The following is a 19,429-nucleotide window of genomic DNA, read 5'->3' as shown; positions in this document are numbered from 1 at the left end:
TGCGCAGTCAAGCTGCTTGTTTCATCAGCAACTACTAATTTGTATTGGCGACCTGTATGTTAAATGGGCAGAATGTCAATTTAATTATTATTGAGCGTGCGCACACACCCAAACACACACACATCGCCCCTCAGAGCTGTATTTTTACAGCACATGTTAGAGATGGTTTTGACAGCATACTGTTGCCATACCTCAGTGTACTTAATGCCAATCTGTGCTTAAGTTACCATTGCAGTCCATGTTCAAACTCTTCCACGAAGGGCTGGTGTGGATGTAGTTTTTTGTTCCAACCAAGCAGCAGCACTTGACTCATTTAATCAACTGATCACTGTCTTCAGAGAGTTGATTGGTCAAACTGTCTGCTCTTGGTTAGTTGGAACCAGAGCTCAATTCCTCTGGTTGGAACAAAAACCAGCAGCCACAAGGCCCTTTGAGGAATGGTTTGGACATGCCTGCTATGGTAAAATATCTTAAGTCCTTATTTTGTGTTATCTCTGCATATTTATTTAACTTTTGATATGCTCTGTACCTGAATAATTTCAGGAAACACAGCTACAGGCGTTTTACGGAGAGGCTGAGCTGAACCACCTGAGAGACAAGACTGAGGGCGGAAACGCTGCTTGCTCCGAGGCGACATCCTGTTTACGTTCGTATCTACTGTAGCTACTTCAGTGAAGAGACGGACACACACTGGGGCTTGGGTTGAAGTGGACCGAGCTGAAATGACACCGCCTTCGCTCTGAATACAGTTGAAACCCCGCTGGAAATACACGGTACTGTGTTATTAATTGACTGTAGTTATCGCCCAGTAGCTTCGTATCGACACAGTCCGGACGCAACAGGTTGATGTCATGCTAACTTTTGAAGCTAGCGTGCTAATATAAGTTAACGAAAGAGGCAGCGTTGAGTGCTCGTTGTTATTAAAATCGTAGATCGTTTTTTGGTTGGTTTGCTTTTTACATTCAGGTGATCCATTTAGCGAAGACAATTGCTTGGAATTTGCTGTTATTTATGCTTCTGATTGATGCATAGTTGATACAACATTGTAAAACCAACCAGGTACTTAGCTTAGCTGGCTAGGCTAACGTAACGTTAAGTTAACTGTTGGGTGTAATAAACACCCGTTGTCGTTCAATTATGGTGTAACGTTACTGTTAATCACAACATTGGACCTTAATATAACGTTACATATTGGGCTCTTGTATCTGTCCATTATATTAGTATTAAATTTGTCTACACGGTCGTCGTTAACCTCTTGTTACTACAGTTAACTTACTACAAAACATGATAAATTAACGTTACATAAATAATTAAAAAATAAAATAAAATCAATAAGCACGGAAGGTAAAAGTACAAAAATATCAGTGTATGACAGTAAAACGAAACAAACGGATAACAACTTGCTGGTTAAAACCTGGGGCAAACAGGCTCTTAAAAACATGATGATGATGATGATTTAAAGGGAAGACGTTGTTGCTGACTCTGCAAACCTCAGATCATCACACAGGGAGGTCCAGAGCTGAGCAGCCACAACTACAAAAAGACTATCTAAAAAGTAGCATTAAAAAGCCTTTTAAGTAAGTAAGGTTCCTGCGTTTTGCACCATCCAAATGAGTGAGTTTTTTTTAACACATATGAGCACATAAGATTTTTCAATAAAAAATACACAATATTGTGAATGAGTTTCTGAAAGGCAAGTTGCATTGCCACAGTCAGTTTCTGTTGAACGCTGTCACTTATAGAAAGCTCAAGTGTGTCATTCAATTGTTAGTTGTGTTGCCCTACAGACTATGCAATCTACTACAGAACAGACACTCTCGCTCTGCAACCTCAACCATCAAGTCATTCCCACTTTGTTTGCTAATGAAATGAGAGCATTGTTTCTCGGGGACAGCAGATATTGGGTCAACTACACTGTGGTGAATAGAAATACAGGGGGGTTGCCCATAGCTAGGTCAGTCTGTGGCACAGTTAGATTGCTTCATCAGTAATGGGGCCATTCAGATAAACTTTTATAACTATACCTTTTTCCCATGATCAGGAGATTTATATACAGAAAAAAAAATCAGTGTTTAAAAATGTATGAAGGCCTTTTTAACTCCCAGGACACTGATGAGCTACTTTTTTGTTTCTGACTTCCTCACTTCATCCGTTCAAACAGGAACTCTCCTCGCGGCCTCGGTTCCTGTCAGCACCAACAACAACCATGTCTTGCCGGAACATCCACGCCACCAACGCTTTTGCCTTCATCATCGCCTTCGTGTCAATAGGAGGGCTCGCTGTGGCAGCAATAATCCCACAGTGGCGAATAACGAGACTGGTCACTTTTAATCGCAACGCCAAGAATATCAGCGTGTATGATGGGCTCTGGGCTAAATGTGTGAAACAGGATGGCTATTCAGGATGCTACTACTATGACTCAGAGGTATTACTTTGGACAATTTGCTCCCATCTGCTTTAACATTTGATCTAAATGTATTGTCCTAACAAAAGTCATGTTTTCTCACATTTCCAGTGGTACTCCAAGGTGGACCAGCTGGATCTGCGGCTCCTGCAGTTCTGCCTGCCTGCAGGCCTGCTGCTCAGCTCTCTAGCTTTGCTCCTGTGCATGGCTGGGATGTGTAAGACCTGCTGCTGCTCAGACAAGCCTGAACCAGACATTAAAACAATCAGATTCCTGGTTAACAGTGCAGGCTGTCATCTGGTGGCCGGGATGTTCTTCTTCCTGGGAGGTGCTATCGCCATCGCGCCTTCTGTGTGGTTCCTGTTCCGCACTAAGGAGCTGAACATCAGATATGACCACATTTTCTCTGATGGATTTGCTGTGTATGTATCAATAGGCTGCTCTGGAGGACTAATGCTGGCAGCGCTGCTAATGTTCATGTGGTACTGCATGTGTAAGAAGTTGCCTTCGCCGTTCTGGTTGCCCCTGCCCTCCATGTCCACATCTCTGTCCGCTCAGCCTCTCACTGCCAATGGATATCCTCCCTCCCCCGTGTATGGTCCTCAGCCCTTTCCACCACAGACCTTCCCGCCCACAGTGATTGAAACCCAGCCTTATGTGCCAGCTCAGGCCTACGCACCAAGTGTCATCACCCCTGCACAACCGCAACTGTACATTTCTCAGATTTCTGCTCCAGATGGTTATGGGTCCGAGGTGGGAGGAACCCAGGCTTACAGCTATGCTCCTTCCCAGAGCTACGCTCCCTCGCAAAGCTACGCTCCTTCTCAAAGCTACGCTCCTTCTCAAAGCTATGCTCCTTCTCAGGGATACGCATCCAGCTATGCAGGCCAACGCTACTCCACCCGCTCGCGGATGTCTGCCATAGAGATCGACATTCCCGTGCTGACACAGGGAGACTAAGAGAAAAGAGGCTGAAAACCTCCGCACATTGAAGCTCTCTGTCCTCAAGGCTCTATGAACTTCACCATTGATAAAACTAAGAGAGTTTGATAGATGGAAGTTAATAATATGAGCGCTATTTACAGCCTCTGGAGTTTCAAAAATTCAGTTAGTCAGTCCACGCCTGTAAATTGCTGATTATAGAATATGAGAGTCTCTGGAGGTACTATATATGAAGGATGACATTTTCTTTAAAAATGAAGAGTACAGAAGCACTGGGGCAAACATCACTGTATTCAGCTTCAGTTTTGTAGAAAGGGAAGAAAATAAACTTTAACTTGCAGCTAAATGTACTAAAAAGGCACCTCACCTCGCTTTTGTCACTATTTTACTAGAGTAGCATCACTGCACATAACAGACTACATAATCTGCTGCCTCATATGGGACCAACGTACTAGCTACAAGCAAATAGTTACTAACATCCTGTATGTGGCTTTATGTAAATTCCCAGTATGTTTTTTTTCTGTTAAAATGCAGCTTAGCTGCAAAATGTTATTTTTCTTTTATAGTTTTTTTTTTTAAGTTGTGACGATGATTTGTCATTGTTGTGTCCACTGTCAGGAGGCCTTTTATTAACACTACTGGACCAACACTGGCTGTCATTAACTTTCCATTCTGTACCTCTAAGTAGAGAACTACTAACTGACTCATTCAGTTGTTTATGTTGAGTCTTGTCTGTGAATTGTTAGCAACACAGTGCCTCGTGGAGAGCAGCTGTTATAGTTTTTAATGCACTAATTATGTGAATGTTGTGCCACTTTTTACTTTGCCTTTGTTCAAATGTAAGTATGACCTCGGAACACATTACTTATCATTTATTGCAGGAAGTGTTTATGTCGAAAAGATGACACTAATCTGTCAGCTGTGTTAAATGCAATGTATCGGTGCAGATTTTGATTATTGAATTTTTATTATGAACTGTAATGTCAATGACAGGGATGAGACTGTTGTTTACCTGCTCAACATGTCAAATAATGATTAATATAATTAAATGTAAGAAGACCACTAGATCTCTGAATGAATATGTGGGAAATGTTACTTATTTTTCTATATTTTCCTTTAAACGTCTAATATCTTAGCTCAAGGTATGATGTTGTCTGTGACTAAGCCAAAAGTGACTGTCAGATAAATTGCTGTCATTTGTGTGGTTTGTTTATCGAGCACTGATCAACATTTAATGGGTCCATTGTGTCATTTTGCAATATTGAGGTTGGTGATATTGTGGACTGTTTTTGTACGCTGTCGTCTTCTTATTTTTATTAAAACATAAATCACGCTGTATTTTCATGTCTGTTTATGAGCTGGAGCAACAAATTTAAAAGAAATTTATGAACCACTTTAAAGTCCTGAATATTTGTAACTGCAACAAAAATAGACACAGTCAATCCCAAAGTATTCACGTGAGTAATGTGTCCAGCCTCAGTGACTTGGCGAAAGACTAATATGTGAATTCAGTTAGACTGAATTACAGACTTGGGGGAAGAAAGAGTGAGCTCCACTGACAGTCTCAGCTCATTATTTCTCCACGTTTCCAGTTAAACTGATAAATTGTTTGAGAAATCAATGGCCTGGTTTCCCAGAAGTGTGTCATCATAAAAATGTTACGGCTTCTTCCGTAACTCCTTCACGATGACACGATTCAGTGAGGGAGTTAGAAATTGTTGCTGCATCCCCATACAGGGTTCACACAGCTCTTATTATGTTGTACAGGTGGTCTAGATTTACTCCCTGTGCATGCATAAAGGCACACAACTGCACCTAAGCAGCTTCATACTCACTTTACAATAAATCACATTATAGTAAAATAGTTATTCTGACTAGTTTATTGTATGAGCTATATCTACTCAGCTGTTAGCCTAGTTTATTGAGTCCAGCAGTCAAACTGTGGATCTATGCAGGATCCTTATTTGGGCAGCCCCATTAACTAAGTCAGTTGTTCTTGTATAGTGGGTCTTAACAAATGCATTAAGTTTGTGGCATAGTGAATACACACTACTACCACCATCTCAAATAGGTACATTAAACTGACGTAATCATCACATGTTAACACTATATTGAAAATCTACAGTAACGCCAAAATAAAGGCAATGCAATTAATGTTTACTTTCACGACTAATTTCTTGATTGTTTACAAAATAATTTTAGTCAAAAATATTTATTTATCAAAAAAAAGGCTCTCACAATACAAATTCATTTCACATTGACGGTAACTTAAATACTACTTAGTCCTGGGTAGATATAGTATGTTAAAAAACAACAACAACAAAAAAGCTTGTTTCATCACACTAACTTTCAAAAAACCTAAATATATTCAATTTCTAATTATATAAAATGGAGAAAATCTATATATCTGCACATTTGAGAAGCTGGAGGTAGAAAATGGAATTATTAAATACTAATATGTCAACAACTGTGGATAAATGTAATATACAAAATGCAAAATAGAACGAAGCTGCTTTTACTTTGCTCGGTTAAGGAGTAAGCTGTTGTGAAATCACCAGCAGCAAACTCAGTGATATGAACTCACTGACATTTGAATTGTGATCTTGTCTGTGGATAAATATTCAAGTTATCACAGAGCCAATTAAGAGGAGTGTGCACTCTGTATAAACCCAGCTTTCAGCACTCAAGTGTTTTGTTTCAGCTCAGATGTGGCGTGAATGGACTGAGTGTCTGGATTAACAGCCACCAGCCTGAACTGCGACTCTCATAATTGGAACCAGCTCCTTCTTTGATGTCACATTGTTATGTTTGCTGGGAGTTTAATGGCTGATAATTAATAAGAGCACAATTAAAAGAAGTGTAGCCGCTTCTTTATTATTTGTAGCGCAGACACACCACACCATCCGTCATTATCAGAGCTGTTACTGCTGAATTAACTGTTGTAATAAAAATGTCTTCTTTGTTCCCCAGATCATCGCTCGCAGCCAGTTCAGAAAACACGCACACAGCATATAGACTCTGCAGGGTGTGTGTAGTGATGGAGATTAAGGGTCCAAACACAGATGGCTTTCATATGTCGTGCTACAAAGAGACAGGGGCGGAGCCTGGGTTGCTAAGGGAGATGGTACCTCAGACACAGACCTCTGGCTCATGAATATAAAGCAGTGAGGGGTAACACGCCTTTCATTCCCGCCCTCTCGCTCTGCATGTGTGAATGAACTGGTCCCGGTTTAGCAACATGAAGTTGGCTTGAGGCCACAGGGAGACCCCTCAAAAAAACAAAAATCATTCCCAGCTTGAGCTAGTATTTAAAAAACCCTCCCTTGGCACCTAGTGCAAACAACCCCCTCTCCACAACCTGCCACTGCTCTGCACCAACACACCGCTCCCCTCACCATCCAGCCCCCCACCACTGATAAGTGTAGACACTTATCCGCATGCTCTGTTAGTCTTGTCCCCTCAGGTTAGGTCTTCACCCAACATCTGAGGACTGAAGCAGTTAATGAGGGAGGGAAATTTGGAAACATTTGACAGAAAAACATTTTTAAATTATTCAATTCAGAATCAACAAAAAACAAAACAAAATGCAAATCACGTTTTAGTCTAAACTGAAATATCTGAACAACTACCACACAAATACAGATTGAATTTTGTTCAGACATTCATGGTCCCTGGAGGATGAATCCTAAAGATTTTAGTGATGATCTGACCTTTGACCCACCAGAAAGAAACAATTCAAATGTCATATAGTACACACATTCACATCAGAATGAATTGAAATAGCTTTGAAGATCTGCTGCCTTTTATCCCTCCAGCGAGGGACCCCGAACCGGGAGCTTAACCGTGGATGTTGTGGTTATGTATGTGGTATACGGCACTACGCTATTTCTCAGTGTTCAGCTAAAAGCAAACAGAGAGAGTTGCTGAGGTGTGGCCACAGGGGCCCTGAGGTGCAGGTGGGGTTGGACAAGGTGTCCAAGATATAATTAAATAAAAATGTAAAACATATGGTGTTTTCTGCATATGCAAGCTAGCATCACACATCCTCCCGACAAGTCATCTGCCCCCCCTCTGCCTACACACACACACACACACTCATGCAGACACTTAACACACTCAAAAAGTGCAAGATCTATCAGCTACGTGTCGCCTGGGAACATCACGTTCTCAGCCTCTGAACTTTAATTCTGGTGCTCTATATTCCTCACCACTGCAGCCTACTTGTACACAAGCCTATTTACATAACACGATAAGACACTTTCAGACCAGTTCAGCTACATAAGGTGACAGGAGCCGCTTGTTAAGGACGCACTTAGCTAATGTCCTGTATAACTTTTTTTGGCTTGCAGGAGGAAGGGCAGATGGATTTACCATATGGCTGACAGGAGCCACGCCGTCTCTCAACAACCCCATCTGACCATGCTTTTTTTTTTTCCTATCATTTTCAACCAGATCATAACAGCCAGAATTAGCTGTGCATCATGCTGCACTCAGAGCTAGCAGTGATCAAGGGAGATATGTGGCTGATTCAGAGCATGCAAAAAGACCAACTCTATCCATGTGTATGTGCGTGTGTGCTGATACACAGGATACATGGGGATCACTGAGGTTGTTGCGGCAGACATCTGTGCGTCTGTTTGACAAAAATGAGAGGACGACCTGCAGACCGAGCAGACTGTCAAAGAGACAAAGAGATATATAGACCGAGAGTGAAATAGAGAAGGAGACACACTGAGAGAATCCAAGAGACGCAGAGGGGAAGAGACAGTCAATGTGGACCGCTGCCCGCAGGGAGCAGACATCCAGAGCTCGGTGCTGACAAACTGACAGCCACCGCTGGGCTCGAGGGCAGAGCTGTCCCTGGCATTATCATGCAGACAGGATTCCCTGGCCTAACAAGGCAAAACCTGCAACGCCAATGGAGGAACATGCAAACTGTTTGCAAAAAACAAATCGGTAGTTATACTGCAGAATGGACATATCATGTTTTATAAGATTTATTGAAGAGGGACAGATCTTTGTTCCCGGTTGAGAAATATGGGATATATTTAGATCCTACGCTTGAGTCCAAGTAGTGTGTAAAAAATAACAAACTAGGAAATAAGTTGTGATTTCAAAATGTTAAACTGGCCCCTGTGAGGGTTTTATAAATATCTATTACATTACATTATTCGATTGCTATTACTGATGCATTAAAGCAGATATCAGTGGAATGTTTTTGTTAATATAAGTCCTAAATAGTCCTATTTTCCGTCAGCAATCACTTACATGAAGTATTTCAGCCTAAACACGAGTCTCTCCGTCACTCTGCTCTGCTGTAACCCGAGGAGAAAATTTTCCTTGTGGGATACAAGTGTTATCCAATGAGGAGAGAGAACGGCATGAAGGGCTGTGTGTGCAGCCAAGGGATGCGCGTGAATGTGGTGACGTAGCACGAGGACCAATTGATGCCTGACAAGGGCGGGGGCTGCTAACTCATGGTGCGTTCAAAGAAACTCGTACTTTGTGTTTTTCCTTCCTGTGAAGTCATACCAGTTCGATCTGGTACGAGTTCACGGGTCGGAAGTTACGAGTGGCCGTTATAGGGAACTTTCACAGACAACAGGATGGTAAAAACACGAGCTACGGGTTACCTGGAACGCTACCAAGTCGTAGTTGTGACTTGAAGCTGTAACTTACGGTTTCAAAAGCCTGCCTTGAACGCAGCATTAGCCGAAACGGCCGTGAAGCTGATATCTGCTTTAATATGGATGCTAAAAAACTGCAGCTTACTGAGGTTGCTAACCTTGATTTGAACTGAGTTACAGTTTACTCCATAACTCATCAAACTTGATGACATCATATGTTTTGTACATGAAATCCACATTTGAGAAGTAACCGGTACAGTATGAAGTAAGTATTGCAAACTGCGCCAAAGTAAAGGTTTTGAGTTCTAATTTGTCTCAGATTAGTTCTTCTATTATAAAATAGAGACAAAAAACAGAAATGTATGTTTTAAACAATGACAAACCACAAAGGCCAAGGGGGCTACTCACACAGAAAACACTTAATTTGGTCAGTTTCCCATTTGAGGGAAAATAAAGTCTTGTATAAACTGTTCTTCTGCACACAGTTTCTTTAAAGTGCTTTATATAATTAAATGTTACCTGAAATTAGATTTGTTTTAATGTTGTTGTTATGATGACTGTCTTGTTTTTAGATTTGTGACGACCATGCACCATGATACTGGTGCAGATGTGTGATATACAGCTGTGTTTTTGACATGACAGCACATAGAAAAGAAACTAGTATTGAATTTTTCAGACCTTGTTTGCACTTTAAACCACTGAGTCCATGTGAATGATCAAAACTAAGTGACCACGATACTGATTCTGAGAAAAGCGCTGCAGCCATACTCTGAGTCAAGATATCTCGATTTCTCTGTGTCTCTCTATCCCTCTCTCTCTCTCTCTCTCTCTCTCTCATCGCTTGAATAATTCAGTCTCTCCAGAAAACGTTGGATAGGAATGACGGAGGCAGAGGAGAGATGAAGAGGAGGCCAGATAAGGAGGGAGTGAGGACATGACGGAGGCGAGATGCTCATTCCTTCTTTGTCTTCAATGTAATTCTCTACATTTTTTACATTCATAACCCTCCATTGCTTAAATAACTTATTTTCACAACAGTGTAACTGTGATGCAGTAATTGCCATTACAAACAATTAGTTCCTCTTGTTTTATAGCTTCTCTGCGGAAAATGCAATTACAAGCACGTCTCTAATTCCATTTATTTTACTAATGATTTTTTTTGTTGCTATTTTTGTGTGTACCTGTCCCCTTCCCATCCCCTATTCCTCACACTCATCTTCTCAGACTCTCACTTGCTGTTTATGTCTGCCCATCCTCTTTATTCATCCTCCTTCCCCCTCTCTCAACACTGTTGGCACTAAAACTGTCATATGGGAATGAATGTTAAGTAGTTGTGTGTGCCAAGCCGCCACTACCAACACCCATGAGTGCACATGCACACGCTCACATGAGAACACACATACACATACTGTACACACACACACACACACACACACACACACGGACACAAACATAGACACACAAGTCCCTGACCTCTCTTATCTGGTCTCCTTTCGTCCCTTACTGATTAACACCAGACACACACTTCTGGACGTTTTAATTAGAGCAGAAAGCAAGTCACACACACACTCCCTCTCACACACACACACTTGCAGAGTATCAGCGGCTGTTCTCTCATGCTCACAGCGTCTTTAGACAATCTCAGATCTGTCCTTTCGTTCCGACCATAATGCCTCTAATTGTTTTTATCTAATTGGCTGTAGGCTTTTCTCCTGTCTGCCGACTTTGTAACCCAGCAAATCTCTCTGTCCTGAGACAGGTCTGCTGCTCTCAGGGTTCATGAGGAAAAGTCACAGTGAGTCAACGTGTGATCTTGATCTGTAACTGATGCTGGGTTTGTCACAGGCTCCTCTCGGGGCAACATTTGACCCATGTATAAATCTCGTCATACCAGGAAAACTATTCTCATGTGTCATCTGCTGAGTATGCAGCCTATCATACATTAATATGGTACATAGATGAGAGGTAAGTAAGCTGGTCCTTTTTGAATATACGGATGAACAGGGTTTATATTTTAAGACGGACTGATTCATGGTACTACACAAAAAAGTGACAGAAAAAACATTTTTTTAAAAAGATGTTGCAAGAGAAGTTTACTGTAGAAGGGGCAATTAGAGTAGCTAAACTATAGCTACTCTAATTGCCCCTTTATCATTTTCACAAAAAATAAACTACGAGTTAATGAGGCTATGTACACAGACCATGCCTCCCACTGACCCAAATCACCTGAATATCACAGTCTGAGATTTAGAGTGTGTAATACAAGGGCTGGACAACAGAGGTAACCCTGATCAAGCCTACAGTATTGAAGAAACATTGATAATTCAAGGATAATTATATTTAGTCTGAAAAAATTGAATTGTAACCATTTACATTTTTATAGTAAGCGACAATAATGAGAATTAATTGTTCTGTCTTCAAAATGTCAGAAAATACAAATACAATCTTGTTACAATTTCAAACACTTACCTAAGTGATGTATTCAAAAAGCTTATTTAACTCCATGGACAGTTCAAACTATGGTTTATTATTCAATTTAACAAAGAACTGAACTGCAGCTGGCTTGACAAATGGCTCAAAAATAAGTCAGTAAGCTAGCCCATGAATCATCTCACCACTGCAGATTACATTTATGTAAGGCAAAAAAAAAATTCTGGATGTCGTTGATGAAGAGGTTTTTGAGCTCCTTCGATGGTGATGTGTGAAGAGACATTGGCCATAAAAAAAGAAAAGACAGCTGTAATAGATTGTCTGACCACTGGCAATTCACCAGGGCTAAGAGGCAGCAGGACGTATAAATCCCCATGAGCGGAGCCATCAGCAGCTCCTACAAAGTACATACATTTTGTGTAGATTTGCACGGGTACTTACTTCGCTGCTGCCCTGTCCTCCAGGTTCAATCATGTAGGTGTGATTGCCATCGAAAAACATCCCACTAAAAGAGAGAGAGAGAGAGAGGAAGCAGAGGGAGAAACGGCATGAGAGCACATATGGACACTGGTCTTTGCTGTTTTATTCATCACTAACTGGAACAACGTCTGAATTCAACTCCTCCTCAGCTATCAGTGTGATAGATTGGGCATTTCAGTGCTCGCCCAGGGGGGTTTATTGTATTACAGGAGCATGTGTCAGAATAATAACTGTTCAAGGTGCAGTTTTTGAGAAAATCCTCCACTCTTCTCGTTGCTGTGTTTGGCGTATGTGTAGTTTGGGAGGGATGGAGGATAATGTGAAACAAAAGGTCATCCAATCATTTTAGAGATTCCCCCCACACAGCGAAACTTAAAGGTCACTTAAGGATTTTATCTCTGGAGCAGTAACAAAGAGTTTGGACAGGTCGACCACAAGTAGCAGTGACTCAGACGTCCTTGAAAGGGGCGCATGTTGCAAAAAGTCTGTGAAAACCATTTATTGAAAAACATGACTCAAACATATGCTTTTAAAACTCACTCTCTCTCTCTCTCACACACACACAGATATATCTTTTTAAACATTTTAAAAGTCCAATCAACTTCTCATTTGACAGTTGTTTCAAGGTCTTCTCGTCTCCGCCCGCTGGCCTGTGAGCATGTGCTCATGACCGGACATCATCCGTTAATTAACTTTATCTGAAGCTTTTAGGAGATTGGTCGGGTCAAACTGTGAAGTCAGGGAGGTAAACACTGCAGGTACTCTATCTTTTCTCTTTCAACTCTCTCTCTCAGCTTTTTCTCTGTGTCTTTCTGGCCTTCAACATCCACAATTCACCTTCAACACACTCGATATCCTGGTCCAACAATGCACTTACAGCAGATTACACAGAAACAGTGCCCCTTGTTGTATCGGCATGTAGCTGCATGTTGTATGAAACTCTCAATTGTAGATTTACCACATGTCAACAGAATAATGCTAAATTCCTCCACTATCTTGTGAACTATAAAGATCTGTTTTCCTAATCATCTTCTTACTATGATCAGTGAGCTTACATGAAAACGTTAAACATATTTTAAATTTAAATATATTTTATGTGAAAAAAATTGTGTATTGGTGTTTGAACCTGCATGTTTATTGATGGTAGTGATGGCTCATGAGATGAGCACTGAGGTATTTAGTGAGTTTCAGCTCATTTCTTAGGTGTCCAGCCTGCAACTTTACTGCTTCGGTTCCCTCTCACCGTTCACGCTGCACCACTTTTAGCTGCAAGAAAGGATCTAAAAACCCTGTGTACAGCACCACACATCAGACGGACACAGCAAACAAACCAGCAGGTGAACACAGTGGAGCATTAAGAGGCTAAATAGTCAGATATTTCTCTCACCAGTTGGCAGAGACCAAAAGCAGAGCTGAAATACAGCCAGTGTTGGACTTGGATTCACCAGATAGTCAGAGAAATGCAACTTCAGATGAATGATTATGTTTGTCCATAACTGCTGGTTGTGTAAAAAAGCAACTAGAAGGTTTGACATATCAGCTTAATAAGGAATTATATGTCAGTGTTGGATTTCCAAGGTGTTTCTGCTTGCCCTATTGCCAACAAAACCAATTAATGCAGGTTAAGAGGAAGATTTAATAAGAAGTTTTGGGAGATTGAAGCTACATAATTTTGCACTGGTGATAATGTTCAGAGGGTCCCTGATGAAGCCCACTGATCCTGTCCTGAATTAAGAGTAGATTTTAATTTTTATTTGAATTTATGCACTTCTGGGGACCAGTGTGTTTCATCTGATTATTTCTTCATCAATGTCAGTGTTTCCATTTTAGTCAAGTGCTCAGAACTTGAATGTTGCTTTCAACAGGAACTCCAGGTCAATACTGAGCTGCCCATGTCCCATTTGATGGATGTAGCCGGGCACAAGCCCTCCATATACAGCTATAATAGGAGTATTGCATTGCAGAGCTAAGCTTGTTGTGTGTGTGTGTGTGTGTGTGTGTGTGTGTGTGTGTGTGTGTGTGTGTGTGTGTGTGTGTGTGTGTGTGTGTGTGTGTGTGTGTGTGTGTGTGTGTGAGCAACTTAAAGCGCGTGAGAAGACAAAGAAGAATGTATATTATGATAAACTGACTCAGCATTAGGGAAATAGTCTCTCCCTAATGTCTAACCCCTCGACACCACTATGCACTCCCTTAACTGCCTTCCTCTCTTTATCGCTCCTTCACCGATAGCCACACACACCCATGCACACACAAACACACACACACACACACACACACACACAACACATTATAGCTGTGTCTCTGCCTCCTTAATAACATAATCTTGTGAATTCCTTTTCATACTAACATGAAAATCCCTCAAATTAACACAAATACAAAAACCAATACAAACAATGACAATAAGAACGACAGCCACCCCATCACATACAGTACTGCACTGACATTTAGATTAACTAATAATAACATATCAAACATTAGGGTTAGAGTCAACATTTGTCAGACACAGTGTTATGTCTTGTCCTATATACGAGACTGTAATGCTTGTGCAACACATTTACCTGCTTTGGGTTTGATGAATTTATGACCTACATTTTTATTATTTTGTGTATGGCATTACATAATTTGCTGTGCTCGCAAAATCCAAACATGCAACCACAATCACATAAAATATGCAAACATTATTAAGAGCCTGAATTTAGTTAAGCTTGCTCAGAGTCAGCAAGTAGCTATCCGATTTCCCCTACTTGCCTTATTTAGCTGAAGTTATGTGAATGGAGTTATTCACTCTACAGTTAGAGCAAAAGGCAACATCAAGTTTAGGTATTTGAATTTCCACTTTACATTTTCAGGACTACTCACCTGTATCCCCTCAATTGTTAAATGTCGAAAATCCACCTCACACCTACTCCTCTTCTTTCAGTATATTTAGTATAAAATGCAGTCATTACAACTAAAGGTGCATTAATACACAGTCCTCCAGGTCAAAACACTAACAAACGTAATGACTCACACCATGAATGAATGATAAAAACAGTCAGCAGTGGAGCTTTTTTCTTGCTTGTTTGCTAATATGATGTAAGTAATTCGGCTTTCTTTCCTTTTTCCAATTAATTCTAAGATGTATAAATAATTCATGTAGAGAAAACAGCAAGTGCAGAATGTATATGGTCAGAGGTTGCACCGGAGCAGATTTTTTTTTTGTCTTGGGTTCGCAGTTTTGGGAAAGTACAGTTTCCTTTCAGGAAATGTGTGTAAGCAACTTCAATATATGTGCATGTTTTATACTTAATTATTCATAGGCATCTTTTTTACGCAAGTACCGTAATATATTGTCCTAACGCAGTGACATTCACTCCCACTTTTGTCCTGCAGGATGCCCCCTCCTCTGCATCTATTTTCTTCCTACACATACACAAGTTGCATATGCTAACTCATAACACACACACATATACAGTGTGGTATATCCACTCCTACCAGCAGGCCTCGTTTCTGACCCGTCTCTCTGACAGTCACAGGACAAGCACTGCTTTAGAGCAGAAAAGCTAAAAATAACAACACGGAGGAGAGGAGAGGAGAGGAGAGGAGAGGAGAGGAGAGGAGAGGAGAGGAGAGGAGAGGAGAGGAGAGGAGAGGAGAGGAGAGGAGAGGAGAGGAGAGGAGAGGAGAGGAGAGGAGAGCCTTTCTATGTGGATGATTATCTGTGTACTGAAAAATGCAGAGAGACAGAAGGGCTGCGCTAAAACTAATTACATTGACCCAATGGATAAATGGGAGCAAGGCCCAAGACCTGGACACAGAGAAACACACACACACAGCACACAAGTAAAGTCACAAACACACAGCTGATATTTGTACTTACTGCAATCCATGACAAGTTGAAAGAGCCACAAAGGAGTGAGGGACATCTCTGACCTTCCCCTGGTAGTAGCAGTGCTCTGCTCCCTGCAGTGAACAACACACAAACACACACAGATTAAGATCATTCACATGACTGCCTCTTCAAGTGTCTCGTACTGTCGAACACTGAGGGAAATATTCCACTTGCAATCATTTCCATATTCCATTAGGAAATTAGCCAATCACTCAGAATTCATTTGCTAACACACAGAAACATACACACACACACTGGTGACAGCGTGATCTGGTGTTGATATGTGCATGCACTTTGTGTTTGTGTGGTATTCTACACAACGAGCTTAACCCATTCACATCCTACCATCTGTGTTAACTGCTCACTGACTTTTCTTTCCTCTTCCCAACTTCCTGACATTAGAAAGCCATAGCATTGCCCACACGTGAAATTATTTCCATCTCTATTACCACTGGCCGTCAACCACTCATTCTCTTCACTCGCTCTCCATCCATCAATATGTGTGTGCAGTGAGTCTCCTCCTCTTTCTGCAAGCGTAAACACACATTTATTTTCTATAGACGTGTATGATGTCTAAGTGTCTAAGTGCTCTGCAGGTCGTCTCTTCCTGGTCCATTTCTTGCTGCCTAACAGCCATTAGGCAGGAAGCTGGTCTCCCTCAGGAAACATAGCTTTTATCAGAGGATCAATTTCTGCTCCAGTCTAATGCTGTGCACAGTAACGCTGCTACGTCCACTTTTACCTACAGTGCTCTCAGCGGATTTCATCCATGCTCATCTTATTGGTTTGTGTGAGAAGGCATGTTTGTGTTTGTTATTAAACCACATGGCCAAAAGCACGAGGAAACTGACTTACGGACATTATAATGCCACTTTAAAACCTCTTTGCCTGGGAAGGCTTTCCACGGGACTTTGGAGCCCAGCTGCTGGAATTTTCTCCCACTCAATCACAACAGAATTAGTGAGGTTGAGTGCTGATGTTGGGCGATAAGACCTGGGAGTCAGTCCCTGTTACAACTCATCCTGAAGGTGCTCAGATCAGGGCTCTGTGCAGCCCAATCAAGTGCTACCACTCTACACTGGGGTTTTTCTTTTTCTCTGTAGCTTTGAACATGAAGGGGTTATGTCATACTGAAAAGACATATTCCCAAACTGTTAGTTTAGCAGAAAGACTGGAAAGAGGAATATGTCGAAAAGTAACAAAATCCACCTTGCAGCCACAACATTAGATCATTAATTCTGATGAATATATTATATAATATATGACATCTCTTTCTGGAACCAGAGACATGTTAATTAATGAGGTGGTGTATGGATTTTGACTCTAATGGACAGAACTAAATTAGCTGTTTCTCTACGTTTCTATTCTTTATGGTATGCTAAGAGAAGCTAGGCATGTGGCTGTAGCGTCATATTTACCATACAAACATTAAAGCAGAATTTGTGTTAATATAAGTCTTAAATAGTTCTATCTTCCGACAGCAATCACTTATATAGAGTGTTTGGTCTGAAACACGGGTCTGTCAGTCACTCTGCTCTGCTGTAAGCCGAGGAGAAAACTTTCCTTGTATCCTACAGCCTTTATCCAATGAGGAGAGAGAGAACGGCATAAAGGGGCGGTCCTCCCTGTGTGTGCAGCCAAGGGATGCGCGTGAATGGGACGAGGGCGGGGACTACTAACTCCATCCGCTGACAAGAAGTTAGTCAAAACGACCGGATCGCTTACTTCTGCTTTAACATTAACATTTCCCTTAAGTGGGATTAAAGAGTTGCACCAAAATCAGAGAAAAGATAAAATAACACACATTTATATGGAAAAGTGAGGTCAATACTTTTGTCCACATTTATACTAACTTTTAAGTGATGCAAATAAAATTAAACGCCATTTGATTAAAGAGCTATTTCAGGTTTGATTAATTAAGGAAAATATAACGATACGAATAATCCACTTGTCAGATGAGGGGCTAAAACTTTCAACTGTACCTCTCTCTCTTTATCTGAGGTTGTGTATGTGTGTGGAGAACACATCTGCATAAAGTCAATGATTGAATTGCAGAATTAAAACTCCATCAGCAGTTGCTGAGATTGCTTTGTTGTTTTGTTATGGTTTTCAGGTTCCCAGCTCTCCATCATTCCCAATTAAGTCACTCTTAGCTATTATTTCTAAATCTGATTCTACGAAAGAGACGTGACACGCTCTAATCTTCCTCTCTCTGTCTCTGGGTTTTCACAATATCATATCACATCCCAGACAACCAGAACATCAGCGTGTTATTGGTAAAATAATTAATATACTAACAGAGAGACATAATGTCTGACTGCTATAGGTACATAAAGGGAGCTACAGGTGAAGAGAGAGGCTGAATAAAGCGAGGTAGAGCGAGAGTGAAACACAGAGCTGTAGAGGGTGAGGGAGAGAGAGAGGCTATTTATAAGTTGTGCTGTGCTCCACTATCCCAGCGTCTCTCCTCCTGCTGTCGCCCTGAACCTTCTGCTCCACTTCTCAGCAAAGCAAGAAAGCACCCAAGACCAGGACTGTGGGTACATCCTCAGTGCGTGTGTGTGTGCGCCTGGGTGTTTGTTGCTAATCTGGTCTGATCTGTGATCTCCTTAGACCCATATAAGAGTAATTAATCATCTAATCTGGACAAAACAAAGCACAATGAAAGGGTTGAGGTCAGGCACTTGGTAAACAAGTAGGACACTCTGCCCTCTGTGAAAGTCTATGAAAGTTTCAGCACCACAATTAAACTGTGTATAGGACTAAGCCACACAAAACTTACACTTCAGCTTTAAACACTATACTTTATTATTTATAAGACAAATAACTGGAGTTTAAGTAAACATTGTATTGATGTCATGCTAGATGCACCACTTAAAGGATTTATTCAGGCCATCCCTATTTATTATTAATGTATTATAAAGATGTTTGTCAGCAATTTGAGGGGTTTTTGTCATACTGAAGATATCCTTTCATATATCCCTGGATGCATCAGGTCACTGGGAGCAAGGCTGCAGAACTGCAACACAGCAGGATGGGAGTTTCCACATTAAGGTCAAGAGTCTCAATCTATTAAAAAACACTTAAAGTACTCTACATAAAACCCAATTATTATCACAAGTGTCTTTCAGGGACATCATTTATTTAGTATAGAAAGTTTAGAAAGGGTATAGTTTGTCTATACCCTTTCTAAATTCACTCTCACTTGTTAATTGTGCATATCTGTTTATTATCTGTTTAAATTGACTGTTGCTAATCCAGCATATTTACAATAATTGTAATGTCAGCGCTGATTAATATGCATTGGTCCCTGCATATAAACTAATAATCACAAGAAAAAGGTAGATCAATGAAATGTCATCACACTCATCACTTCCTGTGAGTATATAGTTGGACAGCATCATGTTATCTTCAGCTGAATGGTGCATTGTTCAAAGGCCTAATGAGGATTTAGGATTTTCCTTGCATACCCTGCAATAAATCCAAACTCTGCAAAGGAAGATGGAGCTGCTATCTGTATGTACTACCTCTACTGTACCAACTGTGTGCTCCGGGAACAGTGAGAAGTCTGCAGTCGACCTGTCAGCACAGCAGCTGTGTTATGACGGCTGGCATTTTGACCTCTCCAGTAAGCAGAGTTACAAACAGGGGCTTGTCTCATATTAACCTTTCTCA

At 41.0% G+C, this 19,429-nt stretch overlaps 2 protein-coding genes across 2 annotated transcripts in view; one reads left to right on the top strand and one right to left on the bottom strand.

The window, feature by feature from the left end:
- adam22 (ADAM metallopeptidase domain 22) overlaps positions 1–19,429 on the bottom strand; it is a gene marked incomplete at its 3' end in the record, with an annotated part of 56,869 nt that overhangs the window by 19,806 nt on the left and 17,634 nt on the right. The window contains exons 5-6 of the mRNA XM_083989543.1: positions 15,743–15,825; positions 11,845–11,908 (exon numbers count right to left, since the gene is read on the bottom strand). Of these exons, the coding sequence (XP_083845669.1) occupies positions 11,845–11,908; positions 15,743–15,825 (147 nt within the window). The remainder of the gene's footprint in view (positions 1–11,844; positions 11,909–15,742; positions 15,826–19,429) is intronic.
- Positions 647–4,662, top strand: cldn12 (claudin 12). The gene is made up of 3 exons (XM_083990253.1): positions 647–773; positions 2,162–2,425; positions 2,516–4,662. Exons 2-3 carry the CDS (start codon positions 2,207–2,209, stop codon positions 3,362–3,364), a joined length of 1,068 nt encoding a protein of 355 aa, XP_083846379.1. The 5' UTR covers positions 647–773; positions 2,162–2,206; the 3' UTR covers positions 3,365–4,662.

Source organism: Trachurus trachurus (genome assembly GCF_905171665.1).
Source record: "Trachurus trachurus genome assembly, chromosome: 16".
NCBI lineage: Eukaryota > Metazoa > Chordata > Actinopteri > Carangiformes > Carangidae > Trachurus > Trachurus trachurus.
Note: the sequence above shows the minus strand (reverse complement) of the source record. Positions and strands in the feature narration are given on the sequence as shown.

What these genes read in the sequence shown, in the direction of transcription:
- cldn12 (XM_083990253.1), top strand. Translation starts at nt 2,207, where the DNA reads ATGTCTTGCCGGAACATCCACGCCACCAACGCTTTTGCCTTCATCATC. An exon ending in GCTACTACTATGACTCAGAG is followed by an intron (nt 2,426 to 2,515) that starts GTATTACTTTGG and finishes TCACATTTCCAG; the next exon opens with TGGTACTCCAAGGTGGACCA.